At 40.2% G+C, this 23,729-nt stretch overlaps 3 protein-coding genes across 8 annotated transcripts in view; 2 read left to right on the top strand and 1 right to left on the bottom strand.

Moving 5' to 3' along the window:
* Positions 1-14,087, bottom strand: part of LOC136250004 (mucin-4-like) — a 45,739-nt gene extending 31,652 nt beyond the window's left edge. Inside the window, exons 1-28 of one of the 4 annotated variants that reach the window (XM_066042159.1) lie at positions 13,797-14,087; positions 13,582-13,724; positions 13,239-13,530; positions 12,728-13,188; positions 12,287-12,427; positions 11,865-11,948; positions 11,630-11,749; positions 10,600-11,212; positions 10,512-10,546; positions 10,004-10,216; positions 9,894-9,953; positions 8,795-9,805; positions 8,392-8,460; positions 8,090-8,248; positions 8,014-8,045; positions 6,926-7,022; positions 6,848-6,864; positions 6,711-6,788; positions 6,425-6,505; positions 6,294-6,368; positions 5,786-6,247; positions 5,614-5,740; positions 5,230-5,261; positions 5,111-5,183; positions 3,792-3,887; positions 856-933; positions 536-613; positions 280-357 (exon numbers count right to left, since the gene is read on the bottom strand). In XM_066042159.1, coding sequence (XP_065898231.1) covers positions 280-357; positions 536-613; positions 856-933; positions 3,792-3,887; positions 5,111-5,183; positions 5,230-5,261; positions 5,614-5,740; positions 5,786-6,247; positions 6,294-6,368; positions 6,425-6,505; positions 6,711-6,788; positions 6,848-6,864; positions 6,926-7,022; positions 8,014-8,045; positions 8,090-8,248; positions 8,392-8,460; positions 8,795-9,805; positions 9,894-9,953; positions 10,004-10,216; positions 10,512-10,546; positions 10,600-11,212; positions 11,630-11,749; positions 11,865-11,948; positions 12,287-12,427; positions 12,728-13,188; positions 13,239-13,530; positions 13,582-13,724; positions 13,797-13,836 — 4,845 coding nt within the window. In that variant the 5' untranslated portion in view covers positions 13,837-14,087. Of the gene's footprint in view, positions 1-279; positions 358-535; positions 614-855; positions 934-3,791; positions 3,888-5,110; positions 5,184-5,229; positions 5,262-5,613; positions 5,741-5,785; positions 6,248-6,293; positions 6,369-6,424; positions 6,506-6,710; positions 6,789-6,847; positions 6,865-6,925; positions 7,023-8,013; positions 8,046-8,089; positions 8,249-8,391; positions 8,461-8,794; positions 9,806-9,893; positions 9,954-10,003; positions 10,217-10,511; positions 10,547-10,599; positions 11,213-11,629; positions 11,750-11,864; positions 11,949-12,286; positions 12,428-12,727; positions 13,189-13,238; positions 13,725-13,796 lie in introns of all 4 variants that reach the window. The other 3 variants (XM_066042155.1, XM_066042158.1, XM_066042157.1) reach the window with 3 other exon arrangements.
* LOC136250017 (uncharacterized) lies at positions 14,052-19,261 on the top strand. The gene is made up of 18 exons (XM_066042178.1): positions 14,052-14,197; positions 14,363-14,418; positions 14,474-14,503; positions 14,559-14,631; positions 14,991-15,076; positions 15,514-15,577; positions 15,635-15,705; positions 16,625-16,662; positions 17,220-17,303; positions 17,357-17,392; positions 17,565-17,640; positions 17,695-17,761; positions 17,955-18,025; positions 18,358-18,485; positions 18,543-18,770; positions 18,932-18,962; positions 19,025-19,068; positions 19,121-19,261. The coding sequence occupies exons 1-18, from the start codon at positions 14,156-14,158 to the stop codon at positions 19,177-19,179; spliced, it is 1,284 nt and encodes a 427-aa protein (XP_065898250.1). The 5' UTR covers positions 14,052-14,155; the 3' UTR covers positions 19,180-19,261.
* A 350-nt stretch (positions 19,262-19,611) lies between these two features.
* On the top strand, positions 19,612-23,502 carry LOC136250011 (insulin receptor substrate 1-like). 3 transcript variants are annotated; one of them, XM_066042168.1, is made up of 5 exons: positions 19,612-19,768; positions 20,543-20,616; positions 21,011-21,374; positions 21,544-21,826; positions 22,111-23,502. In XM_066042168.1, the coding sequence occupies exons 1-5, from the start codon at positions 19,765-19,767 to the stop codon at positions 23,297-23,299; spliced, it is 1,914 nt and encodes a 637-aa protein (XP_065898240.1). In that variant the 5' UTR covers positions 19,612-19,764; the 3' UTR covers positions 23,300-23,502. The 3 variants fall into 3 exon arrangements, with proteins under 3 accessions (XP_065898240.1, XP_065898242.1, XP_065898239.1); XM_066042170.1 differs by lacking the exon at positions 19,612-19,768 and adding an exon at positions 19,879-20,221; XM_066042167.1 differs by lacking the exon at positions 19,612-19,768 and having other exon boundaries at positions 20,455-20,616.
* The last annotated feature ends 227 nt before the right edge of the window (positions 23,503-23,729 follow it).

The following is a 23,729-nucleotide window of genomic DNA, read 5'->3' as shown; positions in this document are numbered from 1 at the left end:
ACAAAACTCCACGTGATAAAATATGTCGCGAATTTTAATATTGCAAAGTGCCCAAATCGCAACATTAAAGTCCTCACAATAAAAACCCGCTATACGGTAGGAAGTGATATTGATCTAATCACTAAACACTTATTCATCTATTTGTAATAGTTACTATTAGATGTGGATAGTACCAGGCACTGTACTGGAATGAGCTAAGATCTAGACAGACAAACACACGCAAACACCATACGCACGCACACACAGACACATGTAACATGGACAGACAGATACACACACCTTAGTACAGCGTGTCTGGTGGTTCTGTAACCCACTTTGACTGCGGAATTCTCGACCACATGCTTTACACTGTGACATCTGTAACAAAAACACAAGGTGTTCTCAAGTGTCCACGTTAACAGGTTCCATTTCAAAATGCATATAATAGGTCTATGGAATACAAGTATTGTTAATGTCACAATTGACAAATGGACTCCACAGTGCTGGTCTTAATGTGGAGTAAGACAATGGGTCACAACTATCACTGAATACTCACCACTTCACACCGTGCCTCATGCTCCGCAACATGATGCTTTATCATGAAACGACGACCACAAAATCTACATCGCAAGTTCTAAATGATAGAAATGCAATATACATGAGTCACACTACACTATAATAAGCATTTATGTACATCTCAGCTACTGCTTTGAGCGCTAATAATTTGTAGGAGGTTGTACCATGTCTCACAGGTATAGTCGTGGGCACATGAAGACCCACCTAAGAGCAGCATACACAACAACTGGACCTGTGATTACAACACCTTGTTTTACAAACTGTACAACACAAGTATACACACGTAAAATCAACACCCACCAATTTACATCCCTCTTCATGTGTCTTTAGCCGAGATTTGGAGGTAAACTGTTGTTTACATGTCTGGCACCGCCACTCCTACATCATAGCAACAGAACAACAACACTATGACAACAGTATCTATGATTATACAAGCAACAATGTAACTATTTTTAGCCCACAGTATCATCAAGTGGGTCATTTGTGGCAACAGGGTCACATGACATACTCCATGTAGTACATGATGAGAATGATCCAAATGGGTAGCTAAAACCTAATAAGGACACAACTACACAGTGAAGAATTTAACATAACACATGTCACAATGGAATGATTTATTGGTGTCATGAAGTTTCCCAGAATAGCCAGATAAGATGCACTTACATGTATTGATTCATTACACTGTACGCCTATGATGTGGTTATGGGGAGTGTCCACATTAGTGAGGTGTACTGATACAAAGACTATCAACAGGAGTCCTTACCAGAGAGGTGACCTTATCTCAAAGGTCTGAATGTGTGTACACTAATACAAACTGGACCATAGACAAGTGTCCTGGTCATGTGATGTTTTACTATTGGACTATTACAGGGGATTCCCCAGGACTATATTGGCCTGAGAAAGCTCTGGGAGCTATGATTTGACCTCTGGATATGGCTTGTAAAATTGCAGCTATACTAGCTATTACAATATACATGCAAAGGCTTTTTGCAGTATACCAGAACCTGTACACTATAAATATGTGTGACCACCAAAAATATCCTGATTATCAAGGTATCTTGATTTACCAGATCAGTTCATGTACTGGGGATATTATTATTAACTCTTGGTCTTGATTGTCCACATTAACAGGTTCCACATACTAGTCTAAAGTTAGACAAAAGATGACTATTCCATACTAGAGAATAATAACCACAAATATTTAGTATGTGTTAAAATAGTAACACAACAAAATGTGTGATCATGTCCACCCTCCCCTGAGGGTATTACAGTCACACAGTCAGCACACATTGACAAGCTACCCTACACCCAAACTTTTTAATCTCACATTTGTCAACACAAAGTTGACAACACAACACTAGTACGATTGCCCTGCATGCACCATGCAACAATTTGTGTACATTTTTTACACTTGTGGCTTGAACATGGTTATCACATGCACACTGTACTATAGAAGGTCCAATACTTTATATGCCACCTGTCCAAAGAACAACAATGTACACATTGCCATGGTGACACCCTGCCATGATTAGCAAAGAATAACTTTGTAAATCAACCTTTACACTTTTAACTACTTACAACTTACTATCACTGACAGATTCTAAAATGGCAAAATAGCAGCAAATAATTATTACTACTAGAGACTATTCTTCCAAACAAACACACGCACGCATGCATGCATGCACGCACACACACTAATGTGAACACCATTGAAAATTTCCCTAACTTATTATCTCTTACATACTTACAATAAAGATAGAATTCTTTCCTAAAGATCTCCACAATAAGAACACAAACACTTCCTTATTATGGACACAAACACTTCCTTATTATGGACACAAACACTTCCATTAAACTTTACAGGTCTATAACAATATTATTTGGAAAAGGGCAACCTCTTTATATAGCAGTAAAAAGTCTATGTACTAACCTCCCAAACAGTACTAACCCTATATGATGGAAACAAGACTTAACCTCACCAAATCTACTAATTTAGTTTACTAGCAGTAACAGCTAGTCAAAGGCAACTTTTAAAAAATGTTTAAGAGGCAAATTACAAGAACATCTTAAGGTTATAATTAGCTTAAAGGTTCCATGTGACTTTGTGACGCATATACGCTCACCACTTGGATGCAACACACATGCAGACACTATATAATATTCACCATTTGGATGCAACACACATGCAGACACTATGTAATGTTATGTGATGTCATATTACACAATGAACACACCACTGTATCACAGGACTTGACATAGACCATCATGTGACAAACACAAGACCTCATACAGAGGATATGAATAACAATTTTTTGCAACTGAAATGAAATGCAGTTGGCCCAAAGTGACATAGCAAAGTATTTACAAGATAATAGTTGGACATTATAGCTAGTACGAAGTTATACAATTTAGACAGATACAGTGTACAAAATATCGCAGGTCTGGCAGCACCTTGAGTAGCTAATTTACTAATTATGATTGTAGGAAGACACTACAATTTGTCATGGTACTTGAGGTAGTCACTGAAGACCTATCTTGACTTGATGATGACAAGACAGGCAGTAGCTGACTATACATTACTATATACACCAAAAATTATATTTCCTTTTAAATGTTCACGTATGTATACTTTGGGACTTGGAACCAAAACAGTGTTCTGATTTCCAGGTCAGTTTATGTACTTTGGTAAAGACAGTGACAATCAACACAGAATTTGACAACTATTGAATGGTTGGATGAACTATTATGGTGTATTTCCCTGGGACGACTGTATACGTACACGCACACAATGCTCTTTTTGATCTGGCTCAGGGGATTCCCTGGGCTTATATACAATGTGTATGTGCATATGGCAGGGACCAATATACTAGTCACATACAGTACATGGCCAATAGTTCAATGGCTTTGTCATAAGGATGTCACATGGGTGTCACATGGAACCATCAGCATGTGCACACACCTCAGCTTTGAGTTTCAGAAGTTAAGTCATACCCTTTGGGACCAATCCTTCATGGAAGTTTTTCAATTGCATCTCTAATACAAAGAATCAACTGAGAGGTTTTGTTGTAATGAATAACAAAACTTGCTACAACAGCATAGAAATCCAGAGGTCATCACATTACCTAAACTATTAAAAGGCATTACCAGTTTTAAAAGGTCATTGAATTTGAGTAGTATAATATCTATGCATCACCATGACAACAGGCTTGAACTACACAATGAGCTACACCTCTTACCTTCCCACAATTATCAACGTGCTCAAGGAAAAAGGGCTTAGATTGATACTTCTTGCCACAAGTGTTACAGGTGTATTCTGAAGTTGAAGGATTTTCCTGCAATGAAAACAAAGACAGGCACTCACTAAAACACACACACACACACACACACACACACACACACACACACACACACACACACACACACACACACACACACACACACACACACATACACACACACACACTCATCATATACCGTACGGAGGGAAACTTTGGAGGGAGGAAAATTTGGCGAATCAAGCAAAATATCACTGTTGGCGAATTGTTAGCAAAGTGCATGCCCTATTTAATTAATTAGATTACTAATTGCTGTGCCTGAAGTGAGAACTAGAGTGCCACGCCTCTCAGCGGTTCGGCGCCTGGAGTCAGTTACCAACTAAAAGGTAATACTATATAGACAGCAGATCTACACCCTCTGGAATAGTGAATAATATGGTAGGACTCGCTACTTGTCACTCCCGTTTCAAGCTGGGTGAAGTTTGAGGATACCAGGAGGATACCAGGAGGATACCACGTGTACAGTAACTAGCTACCTAGTGAGGTAGTCGAGGCAGGCTTGGCTCTAGCATAATACCTGGCCCACTATCCCTTGATCAAGTAGAAAATTGAGGTTTGGTTTGCTATTTTCTTTGCCACCAAAATAATTGGATGGGGAAAAGTAAGCGAATTCGTAGTTATTCGCCAAATTTTAACCGCACCAAAGTTTCCCTCCATACGGTACATGCACTAATGGACTATAATTCTATTAAGCATTTTCACCACTACATTTCATCACGTTACAACCCATACAACACTTAGTTAGTCATGTAATGCTAGTACATTATATGATAACTATTACAAAATTGTGCTGTAACATGAAACCCCACATGAAAGCTGATCTCAAGTGGACAATACATGGCTAGCTGGCAGCTACAAACTGTCTCTCAACCAAATATAGAAATATTCAACGCCAAGCATCTGACAATGTAGGAAACGGCTGCCTCATGGCTTCTATCTGAATGTTTGTAAACTATATAGTTATTGTGTTACACGAAACCTCACTTAGTCACCGCCTCATTATAATGGCCCAACACATAACTAAGGTATATTTTGTGATATCATTAATAAGATCACCTCATTATAGGGATCATGTAAAGTAGGTCCCTAACATAATTAAAGTATGCTTCACAACCTCAATATTAAGACCACACCTCATTATAGTGACTATTATTTTAGTGACCCCATCCATAAGAGTCCACTGTACAACATGATGTACTATTGTGGGCTACTATACTTACACCAGGAGGGAGATTAGACCGGCATTTCTTTGCCACCTTTTCAGTGTCATCACCATTGTTACCATCATCATTACTACAAGAGACATTATGGCTACCACACAATTTTTTTTTGCACAAACCATGATCTCTTCTGTCCAGCTGTCCAAGCCACCTATAGGAACACAAGACTGTATTGTCCATGAAAGCATGTAGTGTGTGTGTGTGTGTGTTGTGTGTGTGTTTGTGTGTGTGTGTGTGTGTGTGTGTGTGTGTGTGTGTGTGTGTGTGTGTGTGTGTGTGTGTGTGTGTGTGTGTGTGTGTGTGTGTGTGTGTGTGTGTGTGTGTGTGCGTGCGTGCATGCGATATAGTGGAATCCCTTTATGAGGAATATGAAGAAATTACCCCTTAGTACATAAACTGACTTGGACACCTCGATAGTCAGGACAATATAGGTTGGTTCCAAGGTGTTCAATTACAAGAGCTTTTACAATGCACAATCACTTACTATGGCAGATTTCACTTACTATGGCAGGTTGCTCATCATGCAATGAGCTGCTGGGTAGCTCCTCCCCCTGCTGTGCACCTTCACTGCCAGTGATGGGTGTGGCTGGGGTACATGTGGTTGTGGTTACTGATTGGTTGCTGTCACTACTGCAGAATTACATTCCAAGTTACACAAGGAATAAATTGACTTACGTAAGTATAACACTGGTGGGTTTGGCTGAGATCTGTGTAGTTGATGATGTAACACATGTGTGTGTAGTTGAGGTCTGTGTAATTGATGATATAATACTGGTGGATGTATCTGAGTTAGGTGCACTCATTAATGTTGTACTGATGGGTGTGACTGAGATATGTGCAGCTGATGATGCAATATTGGTAGGCGTGGCTGGGATCTGTGCAGTTGATGAGGTGGTGGGTGTAGCTGAGATCTGTACACTTGATGAAGTGGGTGTGGCTGAGATATGTGCAGTTGGTGAGGTGGGTGTAGCTGAAATCTGTACAGTTGATGAAGTGGGTGTGGCTGAGATCTGTGCAGTTGATGAGGTGGGTGTAGCTGAGACCTGTACAGTTAATGAAGTGGGTGTGGCTGAGGTCTGCGCAGCTGATATAACACCAGTAGGTGCAACTGAGGTCTGCACAGCTGACGGTGTAATACTAGTGGGTATGGTTAAAACAGGTGTAGAGAGAATAAATAGCTTACATTGTTACAGCACTGGTTGAGGTGGAACTGACTATAGACACAGTTTGATCCTGACTGCTGCTGTTGCTAACATTGCTATAAAATCATAACTCACATTTACAACATTTACAGTGTACATGTCCAATTCTAACCTTGCTGCAATCTTTGTGGGTGTGGCTGAAGAAGTCATAGTGGTGTGAGTGGTGGTGGTGGTCGCTGTCTGATTATCTTCACTGTATAACCCAAAAATCTTATATGCTGGGAGCCTGAGACCAGTGTAATATGGACACCTTGGGACCAATCAAGTGTTCTGATTGTCCTGATTTCCAAGTTACTTTATGTACTAAGGAATATTTTGGGACTTTAAATAAGTGTCTGGATAATGTAGGCACCCTCAAGTGTCCAAATTAACAGGTTCCAGTCTCTAACTACAAGCACCTTGGCTCAGGCTGAGAGATGTGACTTTGAGGAGTATTTGAGGATGCCACAGGAATGTAGCCACTCACACTCCCTCTACTACAATAATACAACACCACAATTAAAATTAACAACTCTTCACAGGGAGAGTAACTTACTTTGGTAAGCTGTCTTGCTACAAATGAACACAAAAAAATATTATTATCAAAACTCAAAACACACATCTGATGACTTACAATCTTCTGCCGGAGCCATAAGGGCAATGGGCCATTTACTTTCCTGACCTTCTTCAAGTATCCCTTGAACTCCTCTCCCAAGTCAGGGGAAATCCCACTGCAAATAAACATGACATCATTGATATGGTGACAGAGCAGAGGGGATCACATTTTGTGTCAGTAAACATATCGATAGGGTTCTTTGTGAGTACTGGATATCTACAAAATCTATTAAATTTTGTTGGTCCAAAAGTAGTGTCCATATTCTAACAGGTTCCAGGGTAGTCATGAACTCACACTCTTGAGTGTTAATACTTCACTTGGTAACACTAGGTCTTGTTTGTGGGTGGTCTAGCACAATTCAAAAATGGAGCATATCAACTCCTGTCATATGGTTTCAGTTCACTGTCTAGTACAAATCGTTTAACATAAAATGTACTAATTGGCTACAAGCTGTGTTACAACACGACAAATCACTGTGGTGATATCACAGATTTGATTAACGTTACACATAATTCAATGAGGCAGAAAGTGGAAGCTGTCACATCAAAGGCTAGGATACTAGTGTGTCACTAACCAGTAAATTAAATTACGCAAACAAGTGGGTCCATTACAAAAAGTACAGCAACGTGTAGTTGTAACCAAATTATTACCAAAATATTTTGAATTCTTATCCCGCCAAAACTATAATGAGTCTAATAAAGGAAGTAGGAACACAGTGAAACCTTTCTATCATAGACAGGCTGGAACCAAGAGTATTTATTGCTGCAATAGAAGTATTATCCTAAAAACGTATTGGGCCAGAACTGTTGCAAATTTTTGTCCTTACCCTGAGGATTTTTTTCTATTGTACCCTTGATTACAAAAATAGGGTTCACTGTACAAATAAGAACAAACATTGACACAAAAATAAACTGAAATTCAAACTGAGTTCCACTATATTATGACACTGAAACCATTTCAATCGTTGTTTCAAAATTTTAGGGGTTATGCATGCATTACAAATTTGGTCATGTGATAAAAGTTCTTAATGTTCTTTCCTTCGGCTCATTTGCTAGCAAAACGTCCCTACTTCCTATATAAACAGTCCATTAGTTACAATTTCATACCTTGTTGTATATGTGACATTCCTATTGGTTGCCTATCACAATAGAGATCATTATTAATTGCATAGAATCCTCTAACCTGTTCTATAGCAGGTGGTTTGTTGTGCTCCATGATGTAATGTGCATTAAACTTTGATGTTATGGTGAATGTCTTATTGCAGAGAGGACAGGGAATACTACCACATAGTCGATAATGTTGCTGCATCCCTGCTATGGTCTTTAGTCTGCAGCCACAGTACTGGGGAACAGCATTGCATTTGTAATTACCAGATTGGGAATACATCGGAAATAAGTCTAATTACAAACTGAACTACGTTATTTCTGTAAATGCATTACAATATTTCAATTACTAGTCAAGTGAATACTAACAACAGTGCTAACCTCGTACATGGGACACTCAAGGTGTCCATTCTCTCTCAATTCTTTCCTCCATAACCTCAACACCATCGACTGCAAAGGGAGGGAAAGGGATAATTCCCATGAGCTTACAATACTAGACCATAGGAGGTTGGTCACACATCATGTGTACAATCCTGTGACATATGCCAAATATATATGAGTGGTTGTGTACCCATAGCGTCTAGTGTTGACACTGATATTGTAAGTATTTAGCATTTGCTCATTAACTAGGAAAGTCATGTATTGTGTTGGGGTAGGTGAAAGGTTTGTGAGGGTACTTGGACACACATCTACCAATAATTCCCAGCATACACTAAAGTGTTGGTGTGAAATATTGATTTGAGATGTTTCATGACCAACCTCCTGTGGTGCTCAATATACCCACCCTATGGTGACTAGGAAGCTTGTCTAAATTATAAGGCTTCTTCCGTCTGGCCCGTCTGTCGGACTTAGTGCCATCTCCAGTGACAGTGCTCTCCCCTGGGTTTTCTCCTGTGGCACTGTTCTCTCCAGGGGTCCCCCCTGAAGATTTATTAGAGTTGGCAGTGGTCTCTAATCTATCATTGCATTCTAAAAACACGGAATCATTACCAGTGTAGGAAGCTAAGTGACCATTATGAGGGGTACTAGGGATAATAGCAGAGTTAGTAACCTGTGAAGAAGGAATTAGATTGGTTCTTTTCTCATGTAAAGGGAAGGAGGCTGGGGTGCTTTGTTGTGGAGTACTTGTGGAAGTAACCTCTAACGGAAGGAAGTCCTGTGTTAGAGTAGTGTCTAATGTAGAAGGAATCACAGAACAATTCTGTTGAGAAGTTGAGATAATATTTACAAGAGAGTTACATTGTGAAGGGGGACCACCAACTGAAGAAACCTGACAACTGCTTTGTTCTGGTGTGTCATGCCCCTGTAATGTACCATGTAGCCTGTTGTGGTCTTCTAATGCATTGTCTTCTTGGTGTGTGTCACATCCATGTGGTATATCAAGCTCTTGTGTTTGTGAAAAACTATCTTCTTTTGATCTATCTTGTCCTTGCAACGTGTCATGCCCTTCGGCCTCGTTTGACACATTACATTCATGTAACCTATGGTCTGTATCATGTTCTCCTGCCATGTCATGATCCTCTGACAAGTTGGGTTCTACTGACATGTCTTCAGAGTACATCATATCATCTTCTTGTGATATGTCATGACCTTGTTGTGACATGGTGGTTTCCTCTGATGCGGTTTGTCCTGGTGATGTATCATGTTCCTGTGACAATGTTTTGCTATCTTTCAGAGCAGCCCAGTGTAGACGTTTGTCATAAAGAGTTACAAAGTCTTTTTTACCAAGATCATCCAATTGATTGATGTACGATTCACCGCAAGTGTCACAGTAATAATAGAGGCGTGGCCCTACCTGCAGTGAATAAGATATATTATTGTTTGTTATAAAAAAACAACAGAATCTTTGTTTAAACTCACACAACACACACAGATGGACTCACTTGCAGTTCATACCCATCCTTACTATAATACTTCTTATCACACTGTTCACAGAATATTATCTAATAGTGGTGTAATGACAATACAAAAACCACACCTACAACACACCTACCCTGTTACAAGGACACTTGTGTCTGACATAACCAAACTTGTAACGGAACGAGTAGCCACATGGGCACACGTAGGTGTTGCCACGTACACAGTTTAGGAAGTGTCTCTCCATCCTGGAGGCAGTATAGCAGGAGTAGTAACATTTCTTGAAGTTGGGGCAGTCAATAGCTGTCCCTGTATGGCTCTTTTCCTCCCAGCCTTGTTTGAGTAAGTCCTGAGATGAACAGATGGAACAAAGGGTGTATACTCTTACGAATAACACTGGGAATATGCACAAAGTGGTCAGTGGGGACTCTCTATAGTGGACACACTTGGGGACCAACACTGTTTGGCCTGCTATAAGAGGTCTTCCTTTCCAGAAGTAAAATGAAAAACAAAAACAAAAATGCATGCTGTTGGGACCAAAGTTTCTGCCTTTACAAGAGATATGGACATTTTTTGACAAGTTAGGATTATGTAGGTATCCTCAAGTGTCCAGGTTCCAGTGTACTATGCCTACACAGACTTACATACTGCTCTTCAGTCATCTTCAACAGATCAACTGCTACACAACAATACCAGATCACGTAAGATAGTTAACATACACACTACACTCACTTGCTGGTGGTTCATGCACACAGCCAGGGACATCAACATCATCATCATCAAGGATTATACTATCGTCAGTGGTAGTCTTCACAGCTGGAGTGGCAGTTGTCATGCTAACTGAACTAGTCATCACAGTGGTCGCAGCAGTAGTAACAGTAGCAACAGCAGTGTTAGTAATCATGCTACCAGTGTCAGAGGTTGTTTCAGAAGTGGTAGTCATTGTACAATCTGAAATAGAGGGTGGGGCTGAAACAGTTGTCGTGGTAACAACAGGACTCATAGAAATGGAAGCCATAGGCATGACAGAAGCCATAGTAGTCATCATGGTTGTGACATTTGTAATAGGTGTTGGGGTCATGGTAACAGTGGAATCCATACTAACACTTGCATCAGTAGTAACAGTAGGTGGGGCAGTACATATTATAGCAGCAGCCGTGGTAACAGTAGATGTGGTTACGGGTGCCAATGTTGCAGCAGCAGTAATCGTGGTTACTGGGGGAGCCCAAGTAATAGAAGATGAAGAGGAGTGCATGATAGTTTTATGACGAGAGAAATGATCAGCAGACACAAACACATCTCTACACACAGGACAAGTGTGGAACAACTTTGTGATCATCGATATCTACAACAGAAAAAGCCAATAACTCAGCAAAATTGTTCTCAGGGAAGCACTTATTTACTAAAAATACACTATCAGGGGTTAATCTAGGGGGTGGGTTAGCTATCCCCCCCCGGTTTTATACCTAAAGCCTTGAGAAATGGAAACGTTTAATTGATCCCAAAGTTGTATAATCGAATGGTCAATATTCAATGGCATCACAGTAAAATTTCACCAAATTGAGTATATTTACACCTAAATTTTCTGGGAGCATGCCCCCAGGCTCCCCTAGAATCCGAAGTAGCTTGCTCCCCCCCAGCTTAATATTCTGGGTTGAGCCCTGACTACAACCCTGCATAACACACCCACACACACCCACACACACCCAATGGTACATTAACAGGTTCCAATGTACTACAACCAACACAGCATCATCTGTACCTGGTACCCTTGTAGTTTAGCTGCTGCATTCGTGCCAGCAGCCATCTGACATTGAGCAGTATGGTTGACCAGGAAGGTATAGTTTTGAAAATTTTTACCACAATGGCTACACTTGAACACCTGTGGAGCATCAACACACCCACACTAAACAGCTGATATTATGTACAGCTGGTCCTAGGTATTGGTAGTATATCAACAGCAACAACATACATTTTGTGATTATTTAACAACTTACCTCACTGCAACGATATGTGTGCTGCTCAAAGCTGCCTTTACTGCAGTAAAACTTTCCACACTTGCAATTGTACACTGTAGTGTTCTACAACAAAGACCAAGCAATGCATTATACACACACACACACACGCACACACACAATGAAACAAGCAAAGCTGTATAAATTATCATGGCTATGCAGTAGACTGGGCCTACTCAGGTACTTACAAATCAGTGAAAGCAAATCTTCCAGGTGGCAGGAGAATGTAGCACGTGCATGTCTCTAGGGTGAAGGTGTAGGCACCCAAAGCTCTACGCCTTGCCTGTTATGTGAGGCAGTTTGCAATTACTCCCCCAGTTAATACCAGGTACCCTTTTAAACAGTTGGGTGGACTGGAACAACTCTACACTACACACACACACACACACAGACTACACACGTACGGTTCCACATTTCATGTAATGGTACTCCATGTCAGTAAGCGATGTACACTGAAAGTGACACCTCTCATAGTTACGACACTGTACTGGCAACCCTTTAACAATCATAGACTTCCACTCATGCTTCAGTGCTGTAATAGGTTTCTAAAGTAATGAAAATAAAACACTTTACAACTGTAGTCTATGGTGCAGCAGCTATATAAAGGATCTAGTACATTCCTTGCTCACACAAAAAGACTACTAGAGTTAGGTGCACATCTGTAAGTAAAGTGTGAATAGTTTCTACAAGTTCAAGGCTCAAAGGTTTTTGAGCATAATTAAAACTTCAAAAATAATCCATACACACATGGCTTGCTGATTAACAGAGCAAAGTACAACAAATTAAGTTGGACTGGATCCATATGTGCTACCATACATATGTGTGACCATACACACAACACAAACTTTAAACTCTGGTAGCTTCCTAGTCTTAGGGTGTGTCCTCTTCAAGGCCTTTGTCTGTTTAGGTTGGACAAGAGGTAGCCCATCTTCATAATGAAGTGTTGGGGTGGTTTGTGATTGTTGAGGTTGGTCAGGCTGTTCAGCCAGCACACAGGAAGGTGCATCACGATTTGTAGTAGTCATATCAGCCTGTTCAGCTAGTTCAAGCTGCTTCTCTGCATCACTAGGGTGGTCTGACTCCTGCTGACTTGTCTCAACAGCCTCAGGAACTTCACCATTTGTCTGGCTCTCAGCTTGTGCTTCAGGTGGTTTTGACACACTGGTTGTAGCCTGTTTAGCAGGCTTGTCAAATTGGTTTGCAGTTGCACTTGCCTGTTCAGCTGGTTCAAGGTGTTGTCCTGCATCACTAGGTTCAGATACTTCACCATTTGTTTTGTGAGTCTCTTGTTTCTGTTTTGCTTCAACTATTAATAAAAGTTCCATACTTCATGTAGTCAAACAAAAAATTCTATACCTTCTAAAAATTGGCGCTTTAATACTAACCACTTGGGTCCAAGTGTGCTTGCTGTTTCTTTCTTACCAGTGACACGATCAATAACATAAAGCGTAGCTCCTTGGCGGAACACATGATAATCAGACAATGATGGTTTGTTAGTTGGTGTAGATGACTTCTTTACAACCTTCGAGTGTTTAGCCTGAATAGGAGCAAACTCATCTTCGTACCGTGGTGCTCGGGCAGCTATGGACCGTTTTGGTCGATTCAATATAGAAAGCTGTTGAGCTGGTTTTGTTGCACTAGTTGTGGCCTGCTCAGCAGGTATAACAAGTTTATCAGGTAGTTTAGTAGTTACGACAACCTGCTCAGCTAGTTTGGGCTGCTGTACTGCACCATCAGACTGGTCTAGCTCCTGCTGTGGAAGTGTCTGATATTTGAGTGGATCAGACACTTCACCATTTGTCTTGTTCTCTGCTTGAGCCTGTTGTTTGTGCCTTGCTTCAGCTGAAATTATAACATATATATTCTAATGTTTTTGTGCAGCAAGAAAACCTCACATTTCAACAAATTACTAACCGTTTAGCTCCAAGTTTACTAGTTTTCGTCTTCTTACCATTGGCACGATTAATATAGCAAATTATAGGCTTGCAGAGGAACACGCGACAACCAGACAGGGGCATTGTTTAGAATAACATAATTACCCGAAAAATTAACGCATTTCTTTGAATGCGAAAGCAGCTTTGTAGTCATGTGATGGATAACGTAAATGTAATATATTATTTCCTTGAATAGCGTGTCACGATGAACTTAAGCGCAGAGCACCTAACACCTAGCCCCTCGCCTCACCTAGCTAGCTGTACATAGGGATATACGGACTCCGCTTAATTTCGGTTACGTACTTTGCATACCTGGAGCTACATGTATCTCGACGCTGCATGGACTCAGGAACAGAGTTTTTGCTAGAAGGAGTGGTTGATGTATGTATAGTATAGTACAAGTACCCGTTTGTGCTATATTGTTCTCGTATCTAATGTGTTTATGTGTATTCTAAATAAAACACACCACAATATCATTGATACTTCCAGTCACTACCGGAGGATAAGGTATCTTGGTAACTCTAGTGTTCTGGTGTCTCCATACAGCCTGCTGAATATGTAAAGGAGTCAAATGCTTTCCTCGAAAAGATGAAACACAAGAAGTGTGTAATATTTAACATGTATGTAATCATATTGACGTCCCTTGTCTTTATACAGTGCCTTTGACCTAGTCAAGTCCATTAAAGAGTGAGTACCTTTTGTCCATTAGAATTGTACAGATAATAGTGGTCTTTTGTTGCAGATTTACTAGCTACTTTTTAGAGGGAAATTACACCCCCGACGAACAATCCAAATTAGTTCATGAGTTTGTTAAGGTACCATTATAGTATGTATACGTTAAGCTGAATCCTCAAAAACATTTAATAACTCATGGATAGAAAATCTTGATTACCCATATCATTCAAATTTCTGACACGACCAATTAAAGTTTTATACATTTCTTACATGGAAGCCATAAAAATACACAGTCTGTTGTGGCCCTTCCCTGAACTTGTAATGGAGGCAATCCCCACTTGCCTACTCTTCACACCTTTACTGCCATCACTAGTTAGCTGAAATGCTATTTCTCTTGGGGAAAAGAATCCACGTTCTTTTTTATCAGCTTGTTTCCTCAAAGCTTAGCTCAACATGTACATACTGTGGTGTATCCATCCATGCCATTCACTCCTACTAGTCATTTATGGACCGGATTATCATGCATCCATTGTGGATATCTGAAGGAAAGGAAGCCATAGATCAAGGTTCTGAAGCACTGGAAAGGTAAGCACAGGGAATTTACTACCCCATTTGTAAAGGATGTTTTAGTACCATTTCAATTGTATTCCTTCTTTATTAGGTCCATTGTTGTTATGCTTATGTAAATAATTGGAAAGCACACAATCATCAAGCCAGTGGGGTCACTTTCATATTCATGCTTGTGTAAAAAATGTCACTAACTGCTGATATCATTTTCAAAGAATTTTTCATATGTGTTGAACTGTAAACTAGTGGGGTATGTCAGAGTTGTCAACTTTAGGGTGCCAGCTTTCCAACTCCCAATGTAGACTTTATGCGTAACAATGTTGGTGAATTCCTACTTGTATTGTTAGCATAAATATTTACAAGCTCAAGGCCACACCATACAAACATTGAACAAGGCATTCTTGTAATGCTTTTACCCACCTGGATGTGTCTAGACATTGTGTGTTTCCTGGCAGGTATTTGATGCACAAGTTGTATGGAATAACATTTCATCACCCTTCCAATAGTGATATGACAGCTGTAAGTGCATTAATGTTACCTTAAACTCTTGCTGGAATATTTTTTGGTCTTTTGTAGGACGAGCGTTTTTTTTACCAGCTGCGACGGCTCCAGTTTATCCAGCCGACTCACCTCGATATTCCAGACAGGTTAGCATTTTAATGTAATTAATTCCAGTGGAGAAGGCTTGAATAGAACTCGGAGAATGGAGAAATGGGGCAAAGTTCTACAGTTTCATTTCAAGTGTGAAATCCTCAACTAAACCTTAGAGCTGTTTTACCACTTGTTGAGTTTCAGAATAAATGTCTTCTCCAACGTATCATTGTGTAGTTATTAAATCAATCATAGTTAACCTGGTGATCTGATCCTAGTGTACACATACACCCTAAAATTTCTCCCGCCTAAATTACTGATGCAATGCCTCAACCATGTGTTGTAAGAAATGTGATTTGGAGGTTGAATAGCTAGCCACTTAATATGTTTTATAGAGGTGAGAGAGAGAGTGTGTGTTGTGTGTGTGTGTGTGTGTGTGTGTGTGTGTGTGTGTGTGTGTGTGTGTGTGTGTGTGTGTGTGTGTGTGTGTGTGTGTGTGTGTGTGTGTGTGTGTGTGTGTGTGTGTGTGTGTGTGTGTGTGTGTGTGTGTGTGTGTGTGTGTGTGTGTGTGTGTGTGTGTGTGTGTGTGTGTGCTGAGGGGTAGAACAATGACTTGTCTGAATGAGGATATTAATATGCAGCACTTGAGAGTGTGGGATTATTTCAACAAGGAAAGGAGAAGGATTATTTCAACAAGGAAAGGAGAAGGTTTAGTTGTTCAAAGGGGGTACATACATCAACTCCCCCAAGTATCACATCAACCATATCTGCTGCTCTTTAATGCTATCATGTAGTCTTGTACAAGTGATTTGTCCGTTGTGACAAAGTACTATTCCAGGTTCACTGAAAAATTTGTTATGTAAAGTGTTATTTATTTAATAAAGTGGTACTAAAATTTCATGATGGTGTGGTTTTCACTGATACTCATATGTTGGTATAATGTGGTGTGTTAAGAGTTCTGTATTACTTTTACAGACCATTAAATTCTACTGCTTTTGAGTTGGCAGCTCAAGGTAAAATATGTTGCACTGTTAAACTCACATTAATGTTTTAATGCTCTTAAGTTACATACTAATGAAGCTTAGCCACAGAGTCAGTTAGGCCAATGGCAATGGCTTCCCTATAGTAAGTATATTTTATTTTTACCACTAATTCCTTCCAAGTAAACTACAGATGTATTGCTGGCTAAACTTATTTTTAACTAAATTACCTGTTATGATAATAATTTATTTCAGTCTGTTAGCTTTAAGCAGTAAGGTCTCTTCATTTTCAGGCCATTTTGTGAGTAAGCAATTCATTTGCACCTGTTGGGTGTATGTTGCAACACCTGTTAAGTATAGGATTATTCTTGGGAGGCCCTGTTCCAGCTGGTTTAGAGCTGTCCACAGTTGGTGGGAATTCACTTGAGCTGGTGGTGTTGTGTAATTGTTAATTACCTATACTGCTGCTACAGTTTGTAGCTGGCTATGTAGCAATAGACAAACACCACCAAGTTGGCTAGATATCCCATCAATTGAAATGTAAACAAGTCAATAAACCACCTTCTTCCAATCCCTTTTTATTGGTGTAGAGTTCTGCTTCTTGGACCATGAAAGATGCAAGTCACCGAGAGAGAAACTAGCTTGCATGTTGAACGCCATCAAGATTATCACAAGTAAGATTATTTTTTTCTAGCTCCTAATGTTTTGTGAGTGAGTATCCTCTTAGATCTGTTGAGACACTATGGGGATGAAGAATCAACAGGTGTATGTCTGTTTTGCTGTGTGTCTGTGTGTAGTGTAGTAGGGTGTGTAGTGTAGTAGGGTGTGTAGTGTTGTGTGTTTTATGTCTCTAGCTTTTACTACATGTTTGTCTGTGTTTTGTGTATGTTACTGTGTATACAAGCACTCAAACAACTATCTACATGCTGTTATAGGAGCAGATGACTTATTCCCCTATCTAATATTTACGATATTAAAAGCTTCCCCGAAACAGTTTCACTCAAACATTCGGTATGTACTCATTGTGGTCTCACTGTGTCCATATCACTCCTGGTGGTGCTACAGGTTCATCTACAGATTCCGTCACAAGTCACGCTTGATTGACGAGCCCGCGTACTATTTGATGCAAGTGGTATGTCTGGTAGTGTAGGATTAGCCATGTCATGGGGTCTGATGGCGGCATACTCTCTTAATGTTTTGATAATATTTCGTTATTGTTTTTTATTGTTACAATGTGTGTATTATGTATTTGATGGGCTGTTTCAATCCTTTTCAAAGTATGTCTTTTGACACTTTCAACATAACCATACATCTATACTTTATAGGAAACTGCTGTAGCTTTCATTGAGAACATATCTTGTAAAGAACTCTCTATATCAGAAGGAGATTTTCAATGGTTTGTTTACATGCTCAAGACATACATTTCATCAGACCATCAACAATTTCAATATTTGGATTCCACTTTAGGCAGGACATATCAAGTCCATTTTCACCACTAGGGGGATCTGGTTTAGTGATGATATTAACAGTTTACTGTGGGGAATAGTTTGAGTTCCTTCAGTTAACTATGGTCACCAGCCTTTAGTGGCATACCCTCAGATGTGTGATTATTGTAGTTAATGTGTATTTCATTCCTTAGCCATTCCCACTGCTTCTCTCCTGCATTGTGCATTCTTCTTTTAGAACTTCCTTAAATGTACAATCTTGAGTTGTTGTTTTTTCTGGTAGTGGAGTAAGCGAGTCTGAGGAAAAGATCAGGAATGGCAAGGATGTTGTTCCCGACCTTTTAGCACAAGGAATCAGAAGATTTATTGACCGAGATGAAGCTATGATGACTGGAACAATCACTCCTACTGGTATGCTACCGATTTCATCTTGCTTTATAATTTTATCTTGTGTAACTTTCTTAAAAGATTCTATCTTAGAGACAAGCTCAGTATTCAATAACACATCACGATTATCAGTATCTTCTCTTCACAATCAGTTAGTAACATCTACTCCAGCAGTACAACCTCATTCTTCATTGCCTAACGGATCCCTTCACTTACATCATCAGCATCCTTCATCATCATCACATAATAGCACATCACAGGACACAGCCAGTACCAAGATTGGCACTACCAATGACATAACTGATTCAGGTAGTTGAATAATTCGTCTATAGTGGCATTCATTGGTGCTCACAGTAGGAATTGGTGGGAGTTGGGTAATTGCATTTCTTTAATGACTTTAGTCCATTTACAATACTGAGATGTTAACTATGTGGTTGTACTTATGAGGTATGACTTCTTTTCTTTTTTAGACTTTATTGTTGAGAAATTCCTTACCTCACAGTAAGTCATGTGTCCTAGATATGTGTGCATGTGTCATGTGTGTGTTGTTACACATTATGCAGACTAGAGGACTTAACTGTGGCTGAGCTAAGACACTTACTGCACAGTAGGTCAACGCTCATGTGACCATCCCTGTCCATAACTGTCTCACCCAATAGGTTACCAAAGCTTGGCACATAACTACCTGGAACTGAGGCATAGAACTAAACAATCCTGACATGTATATATTCACTCAATGTTTTCATTTCAATGGATTTAATAATTTTGTATGGATCTTATTATACACTTTACTATTCAAACATTGATTATACAAGAATAACAAATATAAAAATTTGTTTGCATTCCAAGAAATTTTAGTAACACCTACTTTAAGTCAGGCCAGCAGTCATGTGCCCTACCCACTGTAGATTCTTCAAATTGTTTTGTGTGTGGTAATCCAAGGCCCATTATTACTGGCCTTCTGGCATTATTTACATAACATGGGTGTTGGTAAATATAGCAGTCTGCTTCCTGTTTAGGTCATGCACCTTTCCCTCCTTCATGCTCTCTGCATGCTGAAGCCATCCATGTTGTGTAGTGGTTTGTGGCTATGAAGAATATGACCAAAGGCTGATCTTAGCTCCCACAACACATGCTGCTCTGATCACAATAAAGTCTGTACTCTGAGTGACAAGTCATTGAGCCATCATAGACACCTATAGTTGTTGATTGCAAAGCTTGTTAAAGCCAGTTAAAAGTCAGCTGTACAGTCAGTGGCGCCACTGATAGTAAAGTATCATAAAAATTTTGCTGTGAATCACAAATGGGTGAGTGTTTTAAGCACGCATATCCGCTAAGATACCTCGCATAGTTCTCATTAGTATGAAACGTTTCCTTCTTTGGTTGCGTAGGAAAATCTCGTGACTGAAAGTACAAAAAGGCGCGCCTCCGCTTTGGCGGTTTTAGTTGTAATAATCTATAGTGAATAGAGTCTCTAGGACCCTCTATATCGTGTATGAACAAACGATATAGTTGGTTTCTATACGGTGGCTATTCATCAGACCAGAATAGTTTGGATTGACTTGTGGGAAATCTTATCATTCGAAGATAGTTGCGGTTGTGTTTGTGGTAACGTCGTGAATCAACTTTACTGAGCGAGCGCGAGTTGGCGCTAAGTTGTTCTGTGTTGTAAAGAAGAGATAAGTTAGTGGAACAGTCGAATCATCGTTCAGTGATTCAGCGCCAGTCTACTGGACCGTTTGGGAGCATAACTCACCAAGGTGTGTAAAAAAGTTTGTGTGACTGTTTGGTTTGACTGATTGTAAGACAAAGTAGTTAAGTATAGCTAGTTCAGATGGTTGGGTAGTTATTTCATTGTGAACTGTGTTGGACTCAGTATGTTGAGTGGAGTGGGTTGAACCAGTTTGAAAAAATGGGCAGGGTCTTTGTTTACATGCTTCCCGCGTCAAACTAGTGGGTGACGTAAGTCGCGGGCGCGGGCTTTTCTGGCGTATTATTGCTTGCGCGCTGGTAAAGTAAACCATTTGGTTTCCTGTTCTATAATGATTACAGTAGTGAAGTAATCATGTCGTCTCTTGCAGATTCATCGCTGGCGATTGTCAACATGCCTGGAAGAGTTGTGATTTGTGGAGTCGTACATGTCAAGAACGGCAAGGTGGGTGCTTGTGTGTATTTTGTTGTATGTAGTGTGTGCGTACATGTTAGCTTTCCTGCACCATTTTTTAGCGGGCTTTGAAATATTTCAGTGGAATTTCTGCCTGTAATTTAATCCCATCTTGTACAACTTGAGAAGATCTTCCAACGCTTTTTGTCATCCCATTAATTGTAGGGCTTTTGTCGGCTAAACTGATCGGCTTTGCTATTCTTGTTTTGCCTGCAACGCTAATTGTGTCACGGGTACGCTCTGCTGGCGACACTACAAACAGTTCTTAAATGGGCTAGCGATCGCACTGAAACAAACGTTTTTACCCGACCCGTTACAAGGCGCCGCCTGGTCGTAAAAATGAGATTGACAATTTATCGAGTGATGTATTGTTTCCATTTTGTAGTCGCACAAGAAGAGATTTCTACGCGCTTGCTGCGGCGGAGCAGAGGAACAGCCTGCCAAGCTAGAGCTATATGAAGACTCCAAGGCAGCTAACAAGGGCAAGTCTTGCTCTTTGGAACTGTTATTTACTAAAGTGAAGAGGATTGTTAATGACAATGAAAGCAAAAAACTGATCACTATTGAGATGCAAGAATCTGATGGGATAGCATTTTATGCAGACAATGACACAGAGCATAGAAAATGGGTCAGATTTTGTGGCCTTCTATCAACCATTCCAAATTATGCCATTCCAGAGGAGCCTAATTACAACCTTGTACCTCATGACTACATAGAGAGATTCAGTGATCCTGGAAGATTTGATGCCAGTAAGTGTGTGTTGTTTACATGTACTTGTTTGTTGTTTGATTGTATCTGTCCACTTTGTTGACCCCTCCCGCCCTTTTAGTGTATGTTATTGGATGTTGTTTTTTGAATAGTTGCTAAGTGAAAATGAAAAAGGATGTGGTTGTTACTAATTGCATATTTGTTGTTTAGTATCAGTCTGGGTGGTGTACATAATCAGTGAAGATGTTGGCAGCAAGTTAGGCTATGAAGGGCTGCACATTGTGGCTATTCGCAGAAACTCTACTATGAATATCCATAACATTCACAGTGGGAAACACCTGTTGGCCTGGGACCGGGATAAGCTAAGGAGATCAGGATGTATTGGATCTCTAGTTTTCATGGAGGCTGGCAGAAGGTGTCTTGGAGGGCCAGGATTACTCTGGATGTATTGTCCTTCTTCAGTAGCTCCGAAGTTCAGAGAATGTCTGCACAAGTGAGTACTTGGGCTTGGCCTGTGGCTAGTATTGATGTCAACAAAGACTTAGTCCAGTCCCAACTAGCATGAGCTGAATAGATGTTGATTGTTTACCATTTCAAGCTAAAGGTTTTGACCTGCTATTGTCCTATGAAAGTGAAAATCAGTTTTAAGGCAGACAATTTTCTGTTGTGGCCTGATTAGCCCACACATGGCTTCCTTTATTAGATCAGAGGGCACCCATCTGGCTTTCTTACCTCATTCATAGTGATGTTATTAATTTCTAAATATTTTTTCTCCAGCTTCCTATTTTTTGGCCCAGATGAAGGCCGCAGGAATGGGCTAGATGCTCCACCAAGGTCAACTTCAGTCAGTGGCAGTGAACCAGTCACTTTTGATTCTGGGTTAAACAGCGTGTCACCAAATAGCCAGAGTGTTTCAGGATCTCACTTGTCAACGTCGACTCACCAACGGCTCAATGGCGACTCGGGTATTAGTACTTCCCCGCCACCACCAGTTAATCTGAAGACCCATCCGTCACTGCGAAGGCGTAGTCATGAACGTACTTCCAGTCAGGGTAGCAGTGTTCATGTACAAAGATCATTATCAATAGATACCACTACAACAGACAGTTCACGTGCTTCACAGCTATCTCACAATGAAGAAGATTTACAGTTTTCTTGTGGTCGTGAGACACCAAACTCAGAACATTCTGATCCTATGGAACAACAAAGTGAAACTTTTCGTGCACGGGCCCAGCAAGTCTCTCATGGTAAAGAAACCTATGAGTACATGCGACATCCCACCAAACCAAGAACAGAGTCAGCACCCCCAGCACCTGCTGCTAGTAACTATGTGCAAATGAACCCATCAGAAGATACCAATCATCGATCTAAAGAGAACAGATCATCGTTACCCCCATCTTCAAACTATGTAAATCATGTCATTCCTGCAGATATGAAGCCTCCTCCTGAAAACTACGAGAACGCTGGATTTAATGCTCTAAGAACACCGCCACTCATGCCAAAGGGAATACCAGACAACCTTGCTACCATTAAAGAGGGCACACCCCTTCAACAACAAGTCTATGAGAACCATTCCCCACCTTCAGCCTCAGCTAACTATGTGAATAATGAAATTAAACCTGCATCGTCAGAGGCTTACCAGAATGTTTCCCCACCTTTGACTAGTCAACTAAGCCAAGAATACGAGAATGTTTCACTGAAAATGTCCTCTTCACCAAGACTAAGTACTCATGAAAATGTGATCCTTAAAAAAGCAGAAAGAAAAAATTCTGTACGTGACAGAGCAGGCAGTCTTCAATACAGCGAGATTGAGAACACGGGATCCAATAGTCCTTCACCTACTAACAAATTTAATCGACAATACTCAGACGTTGATTACCAAGCAACACTAGCCGTAGAAACACAACAGAAAGACAGAACATTACAGAAAGAACAACATGCAGCACAACAGACAAAAGTTCATTGACTATGTTTGGCAATTTATATACCACCAATCTTGTTATTTATTACGTCCTCAATGATAATGAACAAACTGTGTAACATCATTTTTGCTTTATTTATTGTGGAGGTTACTTATTTTCCATGCAACAAATGTAGAGTACTGTATGCTTGTGCCTCACATGTAACATTGTGTGTATGTTTCTGGCAACTACTAACTGTATATGCTCATTTGAGGTGTTAAGGGTTGATAGGAATTCTTTCTGGGCATGAATTCTAGTAGTAACCATGTGAATGGCATGAGTGGTTAACCCAGTGTCACCCCACGAAGCCTTCAAGTGTTACTCTTTACAAGAAAATGTGTAGGGGTTCAAATAGGCTACATTGTTTCCTAAGTGACCACAGGAAACCCAAATATAGTGAAGAGATAAATATAGCATGGTGGTCTGAGGATAGAG

The sequence above is a fragment of the Dysidea avara genome, chromosome 3 (genome assembly GCF_963678975.1).
Source record: "Dysidea avara chromosome 3, odDysAvar1.4, whole genome shotgun sequence".
NCBI classification, from domain to species: Eukaryota; Metazoa; Porifera; class Demospongiae; order Dictyoceratida; family Dysideidae; genus Dysidea; species Dysidea avara.
This window is presented reverse-complemented; position numbering and strand designations above follow the sequence as displayed.

Coding starts and splice junctions, on each gene's coding strand:
- LOC136250017 (XM_066042178.1), top strand. CDS start 14,156: ATGGACTCAGGAACAGAGTTTTTGCTAGAAGGAGTGGTTGAT. Junction 15,578..15,634: donor CCAATAGTGATATGACAGCT/GTAAGTGCATTA, acceptor GGTCTTTTGTAG/GACGAGCGTTTTTTTTACCA. Junction 18,486..18,542: donor TGGAACAATCACTCCTACTG/GTATGCTACCGA, acceptor CTTTCTTAAAAG/ATTCTATCTTAGAGACAAGC.
- LOC136250011 (XM_066042167.1), top strand. CDS start 20,527: ATGTCGTCTCTTGCAGATTCATCGCTGGCGATTGTCAACATGCCTGGA. Junction 21,375..21,543: donor TCCTGGAAGATTTGATGCCA/GTAAGTGTGTGT, acceptor TTTGTTGTTTAG/TATCAGTCTGGGTGGTGTAC. Junction 21,827..22,110: donor TTCAGAGAATGTCTGCACAA/GTGAGTACTTGG, acceptor TTTTTTCTCCAG/CTTCCTATTTTTTGGCCCAG.